The following is an 11,656-nucleotide window of genomic DNA, read 5'->3' as shown; positions in this document are numbered from 1 at the left end:
CCGTCGTTTTCTGTTTGGTCAGCGCACGGAACCGCGCTCCGCCGAATTTCGCATCGCTTCATTTATGGCAGTGGGAAATGTGAGAAATATTTTAAGATCGATTGCTACCTATTGTTAAAACCCGCTTGTTCCCCAGATGGAAATTGGTCTGGCTAAAGGCGAAGCACGACACAAAGAAGCAATTCTTAAAGTCAAGGAAGAAGCGAGAGTGGAACTAGACATTGAAAGACAAAAGCAGCAAGAACTGATCACAAAATACCAGAGGGACCAGGAGGAGCTCCAGAAGAAGGTGTGTAACACTCAAGAGAAAAGTCTTGTGGCAGTAGAAAATGTCAGCTTCTGAGAAATAGTATGTGAAGGAATAAAACCTTCTCTATGTGTAGTCCTGTATCTAGACAATACAATAGTTTTTCCCAGCCTTAGTATATGGCATATGTTTCTTTTTATTTTAATGAAACAGGCTAAAAAGTAACTATTCTAGTTAAATGGTGTGGAGGTTCTTCCTTTTCTCACGTTTGCTTACGCAGAGTTCATCTACGTCCATACGCTGTAGTTGTTAATTATTTTTAAACTGACATCATCATTTTTTAAAAGCTTTGGACTGTTTCAGACTAGGACAAGTAGTCACAAAACCATCCACACTGTCTTTTTTGCCCTTCCCAAATTAATTCAGCACCGATGGGCTGAGGTCCAGTGGCCGGTTAACTGCTTCCCGTGTCTGTACTGGCGTTGCATCGCGCGCAGTTGGCTATTCCCAGCTACCCAGACGTACAGGTCTTGAAGTTTTATATGGAAATTGCAAATTGTACCTATAACACTAGCTTTCAAAAGAGTTGACACATGTCTTGAGAATTCTGGAAAAAATCAAAGGAATTTGATGACATTTTGTTGTTTAAAGTGTGTTACATTACACAGTGTTTGAAAGAGCTGAAAATAATAGTCTGGCTTAGTTCACTTTAGAAATATTTGACTATGTTTTTAAAACCCGCAAGAAATACTGGCTTGCAGTAAAGAAGTTACGTTTTCCCATTTTTACCTCTATTTCTCTGTTTGATCTTGGACATACTAATTAATCTCTCTGTTCTGAGTGAGTGTTGATTAGTTTACAGCTCTCTCATATCCTTTGAGGGTATTACATAAATTCAGAGCATTTTTTTTTGTCTCTGAGGACATGTATGTTTGCATTTGTATTTTTTTTCCTGAAGTCAACATTTGTCTCAATACTTAAATCTACGTATCTAAAGATATCCACCGAATGTAGACTAATGCAATTTTTGTCTAATCTAATGCAGATACCGGGTTTAATATCCAGTGCCACCAATAGCTTAAGGATGGAGACAGAAATTCTTGAAAAGAAGCTACAAGATGCCCAGATCAAACTTGCAGAGAAAGATGAAGAAAAGGAAAAAGAAATTCAGAGCCTTAAAAGACTGATTACTGAACTTGAATTTCAGCTGACAATGGAAAAGAACAATAATGAATCAGTTCTGGATAATATGAGGAAAGAAATTAAACACAAGTCAGATGAACTGGAAAAATTAACCCAGGAGAGGACACAGCTGATTCACAACTTGAGTCAAGTTCAAGAGGAGGTAGGAACATGACCGAGGAAATGCCTTGCTATTTTTGGTTAGAGACATGTGATTTCTAATATCATCCAAAGCATCTATTAAAAAACATTGAAATGAAAAGATTTATAAAACAAGTCCATCATAGTTTCATAAATACAATATATCACAAAATACGTGATTTTTTTAATTCAGCAAGCACTTAAACTAGTGTTTTACTTTATAAGTATATATATTTTTCAGGTCCCACAAGACATTTATTTCTCAGTCTTTAGCCTCACATCATGCTACATAAACATGAGTAAACAATAAAGCATTCTTCATGTTTTTAAAGTAGAAGACATGGACATTTCTCGTTCTTTGAACCAGAGAGCAGCAATCCTCCCAGTAATCTTACTTGTTTTGGAAATAATTTGTAAGAAAGTACTTCACACCGTCAATGGGACCGAGAGTGGACGCAGTCCTGTTCCGAATGGCTTCTGGGCAGAGATCACATCTTTTAATGTGGGAGTATGTGTGTGCATCCTGCCGTGCCAATGGGGATGTGTCCCACCTCCCACCAGTAAACCTGCTTTCTGTAGCACAGGAATGCGTAAAAATTAATCAAATGTGGAGAGAAATTTGACTGATGGATATTCTTACCAGAAGCATTTGCTGAATATTTGGAATATAATGGGCAGGGAGGAGGGAGAGCTGTACTGCTCCGTGAGAAATGTGAAAACAGTGAAGTCAGGGACTGTAGATAAGATTAGACTGGAATGTCCGAAGTAATTAAGTGGCAGAAAAAGATTGGTAAACAGTGAAAACAAAACTCTTCAAGATGAATTAGGACTTGGGTTGATGTTTATTCCTTCCTTGAAAAAGGTTCAGAAACACTGTGTCAGTGAAATTAGAATGATGTTGGCAGTTGTTTTGCCCTGTACCGATGGAAAAGGCTCTCGGAAAGACACGCACTCTTCAAGTATTGGTCAGGAGCTTCAGCAGAGTGAGGAACGCACTGTTATCCTCAAGCGTGAGATTCCACCGACTCTGCTTATGCTTTTAGTTTTACCCACTCTAAGCAGAGTTTCTCCTCTAATACAACTGTTAGGAAATAGGGGGATAAGAGTGGTTGAAAACTGAAACTGGTTTTAAGATAAACTTTGCACCAGGTAACTTTCTCAGATTTGCAAGTAGCACTTGCCAAATAGTCTCAGGGACTATCGGCGCCCATCTGCGTGGCGGGGAAGGTCACGTCTGACTTTCTTTCATTAAGTTGTCTGCAGAGTTAGGTATTCGGAGAATAAGTTATTTTGGATATTTGCATCTCTCCCACTTCTGCCTCTGCATGTAGTTATGTTCCTTCTCCAACAGCTTCACTTGCAGTTGGCTCAGAGGTTAGACAGCGTGAGCAGAACTTCTGTGTTTCCACTCTACATCCACTACAGATGCTTTGACCAAAGTAAAATTTTAAAATCTTAAAAAAAATTGGTCAACAAAGGACTTTTCATTTCGCCATCATTTTTGAAGTTTTGATGGGCACACACTAGTTTTTAGTAACCTCTTCCTGGCTAAACAGAGCTTACCACCTTCCACTTCAGTGGGAACACACTTCTGTGCTCTGACTTACTGATACCAGTATTCGCTCTTCAAAACATCAAAGAAGTGTTATTGAGATTATCTTTCTTACACATTTTCTTCCCTGTAGACACCCACTGTCATAATCACATAGAGAATTTCAAATACAAATGTTTGTCCTCACTTCAAGCTGATACGTGACCCGACCCAGCATACAGCTCATACTTTTAGCACTGAAGGGGTTCACGTAGAACAGTCTGTGTCTGGGCAGTGAGGTTGTGCATGACTGAGAGCGTCCTGCGTTTGACTCGATCATCGCTCTCTGTGTCGGAGGCTGCCTTGGGGGTTGCTTCCCTTCCGTTCTCATGGACCTCCTGGTGTCAGCAGCAATTGTTTGCTTAAAAGAACGAAAAAGTGGGTATTTTCTGCTTGTATTAGTACTTTCAGTAGTTCTGACTTCTACGAGTCAATGTAGTGATGTTGTCCCTGTGTTTTATTTACTTTTTGTTTCAGCTGGAAGCCAGGGAAATGAGCATCACAAATAACTTCTACATAATACACTAACTTGGGGACTTCCGTAATAGAGAAACAGTTTCAGTTGTCTGCTCAAGGCTCAGTGCCATTTAGGTATCAGGAATCACAGTGCAAAGTTTGTGAAAACAACTAGACTGAATATCATTTATCCCAATTCCCAATTTTGGGAAATAATAATCAATAAAGAATGCCGTCACAAAAAATCAGTGCACAATAATGTAAACTACAGAGGAGGAGAACTTCTTGAACATCTTACCATAATGAAGCGGCACAGTGATACTCAAACTGTATACGTTGCTTTTTCCTTTCCAAGAGCGGCATTCCCAGTTTCCCCCTAGCTGGAGGACGGGCAGGAGATCAGAAGTAACTTCTGATTATTTTAGCTCGTATTTTCCACTGTCTCCTGAGGGAGCGAAGGGTGTGTAAATGCTGATGTATCTCCTTCGAGCGACTTTCAGAGAAGCCAAAATACGGGGAAGTATTGAAGGGTTTGTATGCACCAGTACCCTCCAGCCACCCCTGCCTTAAGCCTGAGGAGTTTAGTAGGCACGCTTTTTGATTATTTTTGATTACCGGCATTTTGTAAAGCCAGCGTTTGTTTCTGTTTGCAGAACACTCTCCTCCAGGAGACGGTGCGCAGAGAGTGCGAGGAACGCTATGAGCTGACTGCAGCTTTGACTCAAGCCAGGGAACAAGTACTGGAACTAAAAAAGCTCAGTGGTAACTTCCTGTTATCGCCGTGTTCCCTGGCTCAGGGCAGCCTAACCTCCTCTGCTGCCCTGCTCGCCGATTACGGACAGAAGAGCCGCACGAGCCCCGGTGCTGGGCAGGACATCAATCTCTCCGGACAGTTTGCTATTTCAAGAGCTGCTAAGGCAGCCCCCTCCAGCAAGCGCAGCGGCAGCGTGGGCTTGCCGGCCCTAACCCCCCCACACCCGCCAAGAGGAAGGGCGGCTTCGCTGAATGAGCCCAGGAGCGGGATTGCTGCAGTTATGAGAAGACAACTGAGTCAGCTCTGACAGCTCCATGCACACACACAGCGCGTGGGAGACCGTTCCGGTGCGTCGAATGACCGCTTGTGCGCCCCTGGGACCAAATCTTAGCTGATGCAATTCATGCACTTCTACAGCTTGAGTTAAACTTCTGTATGTTTTTGATGCAATAATGTTTCTTTGTCCGTTGCATATCAATGCGACTAAATGCTATCTACATTTCAAGATGAGAAAAGTAAAAAAGAAGAAATAGTATCTCTCCAAGAGTAGCACATCTTCAATAGCTGTAATTAAAATAATTGCCAATTTCAAATGCTGTTTTCCCTAACCACTGTGTCGGAATTTTCCTATTTTGTCTGTTCTCCCATGTAACTTAATTGCTTGTTCCTGGTTGTAAAAGTATGACTTGTTAGGTTAGAATCGGATTTTTGCCCTTATTTAATTCAGTAGTGTTATATTTGCAAATAATTACGCTTAGGTCAGTGAGACTCGCTAGTTGTGGAGTATATATCACGCAGCATGAAAATGTGGCAAATCCGTGCACTCGGTAGTTTAGCCGTTGGCAGGGACGTAGCTTCATCTGCGCGCGAGTCTTCAAGCTGAGCTAATTAACAAGGAGTTGAAGACTTAATACATTTTGTCCAAAAGATGGTTGCCTCTTGAATTTCGTCAGAAAAGCGTCTTTATGTTAAGCATGACTTTTAGCTTCAAAGTAGATGTGCTGGAGTTCTCTGTAAAATTGTCACACAAGAGGATCATTATTTTTATTTTACTGCTTGATCCATGGAGCCGTGGTTTGCTTTGGAGCATAAAAAGCACAGGCGAGTCTTGGTTGTCCTCGTCAGCGTGCAGGCGCCGCAGAAGTAGCTGCTCGTGGAACGAGGCAGCTCTGCTGTTGGGGCAGTTTGTCGACGTGGAGCACTGGGTGCGCCGGGTGAAATGGCGATGGGCCACACAGACACCGCCCGAGATTGTACTCACTGTGTCAGCAGCTGCTCGAGTGTTTTGGTCAGATCAGCCCAAATAGGGACAGTCTGGTGACAGTAACAGGTTCTGGTGATGGCCTGGTGGTCGTCAGATGCGGAGAGGTGGTGAGGCAGGCCCGGCCCGGCCTGGCAAGTCCCTTGGGCAGAAGCAGAGCTACCACGTAGACCCAGCTCTGGCCAGGGCGGGAGCTGGGGCTGAGCTCCTGGGCCGCGGGCAGCGGTGGGGGGGTGGGAGCCCCAGGCACCCCGGCCGTTCAGACCCACTGGTGCCCCCAGTGCCACGAGAGACACTCTCTTGAAAGGCGGCCGTTCATCTTCTTCTGAGACCGTCTGCTCTGACTTGGACAGAAGCTTCATGGCAGGTAAGATAGAGGGGAGTGTTTTGGAGACTCTCAGAGCATGCATGTGGACAGCTGGATGACTGAAACTGCCGGCTCCTGTGTAAGTTTTGGGACTGGGCTTGCTCTTCGCTCTGCATCATGGAGTTGCTTCTTCACAGGACACTTCACTTGTAAACCCAAATACATTTATAACCGCACCATGAACGTTGACCTTCTTGTTATTGCTGAGTGATGGGATAGTCCTGTATGTGACAAAATGACAGCAGTAGGCCACGTCTTCAATGCTGGAGAAAATCAGAAAAGCTTTGTTGAACCCAACGGCGTAACAGGGAGTGAATTTTATTCAGTGAAATCAGTGGAAGAAACGACCATTGTAGATTGAGCATTTGGGGCTGGATTTGAAAACGCACTTGTCTTAGTCAACTTCTGTTCCCGCTGAAACCATCAGTAAGCCTTACCTGATTTCAGTGGTAGCAGAGTTTATCCAAAAGCTCAAAAATCATCTATTCACAAATTCCAGAAGCAACAAAAAAATTGCTGTTATAAAAGTTACTCTGATACCTGCTGCTGCATAGAGATGGTGTAGCTACTCTGCAGTCGGCTGGCAGATTGAACGGACCTGAACTTGGTGGTCTTTTATGCACTGACCTCAAAGAAACTATTAACAAAAATCAGCTGGTTGGGGTGTGTTAGAATCAAACACAAATACTGTCCCCAGGAGAGCGTAGACTCAGGTTGGTGGAGGTCTAAGCCTGACAACTCGCCTTTCCTCAGCTTTAGCTTACCGGGAGGCCTGATGGCTGCTGCGACCTTGGCCAGCTTGCCTTCCCCGATGCAGAGGAGCGTGGCTGTAGCTTCCAACCCAAGCCTGTACTGGTAGGCTCTGTCCTCCCTATGCTCAGTGGAGGCTCGTCTAGTTTTACTAAAACAGGATTGTGCTCAACACCAATTGACTAATTAATTGGGCAATGGCAGCGGTGAGTCTTGAGCACAACCAGGATACCTGGTTAACTGGGAGCTGTGGGACCTGCTGACTTCGCTCAGTTACTCGTATTTGTCTTAAAGATGTTGAAAACGTCAATGATGTGAAAGCAATCCCACTGAACCACAAGCCTCGGGAAATTCATTCTTCAGCAATTACACGAATGCAGAAAGAAGGGACGGGGAGCACTCCCCATTCCAGTTTGGAGGATGGCCGGATGGTCCCCTGCTCTGGCCAGCGGCGATGCCGATTTTCTTTTTTTGTTTTGGAAAGGTCCTGACTTGTTCAAGCTTGAAAATTGTTATGCCGCTGCCCACCCCTAGTCTTCCTGTGCTGAAATAGGTTTTCATTGAGGCAGTGCTTAAAATGATGAGCTCCAGAGCTCTGTTCTATAGATTTTTCATAAAATTTTTAGATGAACTTCAGTTGTATTTTACAGTCTTACGAGAATTTTTAACTCATGTAAATTCAGTAAATGCTACTACATAATTTTGCGCCCTTGTATAGCAACGGACCAGGCGTCACGGTGAACCCTGCGGTGGCTGATGTTTAGTACCAGACTGTTTGTATCGAGGAAAAGGTGGGATGTTTACCTGTGGACCGTTCTGCTGGCTGGAGATCACCGCTGCGCAGTAACGGCTCTGTGCTTAAAGCAAAGCCGTGGGAAGCAGGGTGTTCCCGTCTAATTCTCACCTTCCGAGCTGCAGCAGCCGGTCCCTCCCTGGTGCTGCTGGGGCCGTGCAAACGCGTCAGATTTAAAATCTGGGCTCTTGCCCGCTGCTTCGCTCTTTATGTCCTGTAGCAGCAGCAGTAGTAAAGAACGACTGCGTGGTCGTAAATCGTAAAGAAAGGAAGAGCACATAAAATAATGAAAGCGGTCACAGAAATAATGTTTCTAGCACGAGTGAGTGTATAAATCATGGATCCCAACCAAGTCAAGAACAAATATTTCCCTTATTTCCCCTCCCTCACAGAAACCCAGAACGCCGGCTGCTAAGCATTAAGCAAAATATATAAATGTCAGGAAACCTTTTTTTACCAGCTTTTAAAAACAATTAAATTAATTTCACATAGTCAAGGAAAGATTACAGAGTATTTCTCATAGTGGGATGAAACGCACCAGCAGAAAGTACCATGGAGAATATAGACACCTAATTATATCACCACATTTTCAGGAAATAAAACTTCCTGGAGGCAATACGCCGTGTAGAAGCGGTGTCATTGATGAATGGGGTTTTCATGTGCTGGACCTTGCACTCTAGGACTCATGGCACAAGGGAATACTAAAAAAATCTCCAAGCTTGAAACAAATCTGCCTCTGTGGGATGCTGACCCGCTGGCTGTAGGCAGTAAGCCATCTTTTCGCTTCTCAAGGTTACCAGAAAACATCCCATGGCAACGGGTTGTCTTGTTCTTGCCTAATGCAAAGGCTTCTGTTTCTTCCTTGACAGAGCTGATATTGTTGCCTGATCAAGAACAGTAGCTTGTACAGTCCTAAATCTTTCCAGAAAGTATTGACCCCGCCAGCGGGCTGCCAGTTTGCGTACTGGGACATCCAATGCACCAACATACTGTGTTCCTAACCAATTTATCCATGTATTTTTATCCAGTGGTCTTCACTTCCAGAGAAGTTTCAAATATTTAGCGTCTTACTGGAGAAGGTCTACGCGCAATAGTTGAGCACGGCATTATTAGGAGGAAGCAGTGCCTGGGTGCAAGCTGCGAGGGCACTGCCGTCACACTCATGGGTTTGGGGATGGGAAAAGGAGACCATGCCGAGGCCGGTCCACGCTGTGCCGGCCAGCGCTGCCCCATGCTTGCCCTCTCCAGCCAACCCACCGTGCCAAGCCTGATTCCTCTGGGCACGACAACAAGAGTCAGTAATACTGGTTTGATGCTTTAGAGAGGGCTTCATGTTGCCATTAAACATCATTTGTGGTTTGGCCAACGGTCTCTTGAGTGCAAAACCGTCATTATCGATGGGGGAAGCACGTATATCTCTGTGTGATGGAGGAGGAGGTACAGGGCACTATCCAAAGCCAAGGTGGGACAGGGCAAGTGGAGCCATCACAGTGTTGCTGGCATACAAAGCAAGAGCAGAGTCCTTTTGGGATGCCTCAAACTTCTCCATGTGCTTTCTGAATGCCCCTTTTAAGCTGCTGTCCCGGATAGCTGTTCTGTGTCCACCGGGGTGAGCTCTGCAGCCTCAGGCCAGGCCTTTCCCCTGCCCGCGTCCCTGCAGAAGGTGCAAATGCGATAAGCTGAAGATGGAGCTTCTGGCTTGCAGGCCCTACCCAAGCAGCATGTATCCGCAGCGATGCCTGGCTGGCATAGCAGAACGAGGGATATGGGGGTTGTCCTCTTCTTGCTGAAGACTTGCATCCCAGGAGGTAAAACCAGACAGACGCGGCCAACGTAGTCTAGGGAGGAAGGCTTTGAAGAGGGGACGTCCTGCAGGGCAGCAGGACAGGACTTCTTCTGGGGACGGCCCTGGGCGCCGGCCGTGCTGAGCGCTGTGCCTTGGCTTTGGCTCAGAAGCAACTTGCTGGTTCGCTCTGGAAGAGGAGCACAAACTAACGGGAAAGACTGATGATCAAGGACCTCCGTGTAGCCTGGGCTCTCGGGAGACCAGGACCCCCGGCAGACGGGGAGCCGAGCTCCTGGGCAGCGCTGGAAGCAGCCAGCGTGTCGGCGCCGTGGGCTGCCTTGGGAAAGCCAACCCGAACTCGAGAGTCGATGAGATCCGAGCCCACACGGCCGCAGCCAGGCGGTATTTCGAGCACATCACGAATGCCAGTCGAGGGCAAGAAACGGCTCGTACCGGGCCGGCGGGAAGCTCGGGCAGGAGAGCCTGGGCTTTCCCCAGACACGGTCCCTGATCCAGCTCACTCGCTGGGGCCGCCAGCGAATTTAAGGCAGTCGCCCTATGCCTCATTACGGGCCATCGCTTTTCCACTGAAAGTTGCCCAAAATTTCTCTCTCCTCCACAGACAGGAGCACAGGAAGAGTCAAATCCACGCCTGGTGGCGTGGGGCTGCCTTGCTGCTCCTTTGACAGGAGGTGAAATTACTGCTTGCTGTATGCATCAAACTGCTTGCCATATGCATCATAGATGTAAGTGCGTGCCATATGTGTCAGACTTCTATTCCTAATAGGATATTACAAAATAAAGCAGTGATGTGCCTCATGTATTAGAAATGATAAACAGATCTTTAAGTGAGTTGGTGTGCATGATGTGGGATCCCAGCCTGTGGCTTGCATGTGGAGTTTTTCCACAAAGGAAGAAATTAGGCTTCAGAAAAAAAGCATCTTAGTATCTTAGCAGCATTAAAAGTATATAAAAATAGAAACTGAAGCCAGACCCAATGCCATATATCATTAAAATGTATTAATCAGAAAAAAAGATAGACTGTCTTTCTTCTCATTTAAAGAAACAGTTGTTCTACGTGATATTCTTTGCTTTAAATTCTTGATTTGGCTCCCAGTGTTTTATAACTGGTTTCCTTTAAAGCCTGCAGTATGCTGCAGAAGCACTGTACATTTTTAATACAAAAGAAAGAGCAGGAGAGTGAAATTGGGGCAATTTCCTTTCTCAGACAAAACCCACACATCTTTATTTCTAGTTATTTAAAATGGGGACTTTATTTACATTATGAAAATTTGATGTTTGATTTCGTCTTTAATTGTTATGGGTTGTTAAGTGTATTCTGCCGAAGAAAGAATAAACTCCATATGCAGCTGTAATGGTGTGAAAAAATATAACCAAATATGCTTAACACTTATGCGGGGGGGTTTCATCCTCAAAGCACGGAACAAAATTGATTTTGATAGGGTAATAAAAACGGTACTGCAAAAGATTAATGTTGAAGATATTTTAACACCGGAAATATAATTTGTGTGATGGAAAATATGAGCATCTGGCATTGCACTGTGAACTGTTCCCAGATAATGAAAGAAAAAAATCTTCCAAGCAAGCTTGGCCAGCTCCCGCAGATTATTTTTGCTTGTCTCTCCAGAGATACCCTCTGCCTTCTGAAACGACCGCGCGACAAACGTTCCCTCCTTGCAGTTTTCCATCTGGAGCCTTGAGTGACCGGTGAATTAAGGTCAGTGCCAGGATGTGACTGTATTTCTCCCCAGGAAGCCAAAGGACGGTCACTGAGCAGCCCACCAAAGCAATACCTTCTGTTACAGCCGAGTGGATCCCGCTGCACTATAACCGTGCAGTGAAAACAAGTTCAATTCCACCCAAAGCAAGTGCCTGTTAACCTTGAAGTCAACCGGGTAACGTTGATCACACCAACCTGTTAGGATTCGCTTTACACCAGTTTAAAGTGACGGGGGTGTGCTTCCCACGGGAAAGTCCATAAAGGAATATAAAGTTCTAAAAACTTTTAGAAGTTTTAAAACTTTTAAAAACAGCCCCCACTTAGAACATAAAAGTTCTGAAACGTTTAAAAAATTCTGCTTTTAAAAAGCAGTAAGATAAAAAGCATCTACAATGTGTATTATACCTTATCCCCACACCTTCTGTGGGACAGAAAGCCCTTCTCGCGTGCGCCGCGGCTCTTGCCCTCCGCTGACGCCCGCTTCCGCGATGCGTTCGCTACAAAGGCGGTTTCGCCCCTCCCTGAAGAGCTTTAAAGAGACTCCTCGACGTAAACTGCCGCGTCCCCGCAGGGACTCCCAGCCGCTG

The 11,656-nt window shown here is 45.2% G+C and overlaps 1 protein-coding gene across 1 annotated transcript; it reads left to right on the top strand.

Moving 5' to 3' along the window:
- Positions 1 to 136: 136 nt before the first annotated feature.
- On the top strand, positions 137 to 4,678 carry LOC104615399 (leucine-, glutamate- and lysine-rich protein 1-like; the record flags this gene model as incomplete). Its single annotated transcript, XM_010295094.1, has 3 exons — positions 137 to 289; positions 1,293 to 1,592; positions 4,271 to 4,678. Coding segments are annotated over 3 exons (861 nt in total), but the record flags the coding sequence as incomplete, so codon positions are not given.
- Positions 4,679 to 11,656: the final 6,978 nt, after the last annotated feature.

The sequence above is a fragment of the Phaethon lepturus genome, unplaced genomic scaffold, assembly GCF_000687285.1.
Source record: "Phaethon lepturus isolate BGI_N335 unplaced genomic scaffold, ASM68728v1 scaffold56939, whole genome shotgun sequence".
Taxonomy (NCBI): Eukaryota; Metazoa; Chordata; class Aves; order Phaethontiformes; family Phaethontidae; genus Phaethon; species Phaethon lepturus.
Note: the sequence above shows the minus strand (reverse complement) of the source record. Positions and strands in the feature narration are given on the sequence as shown.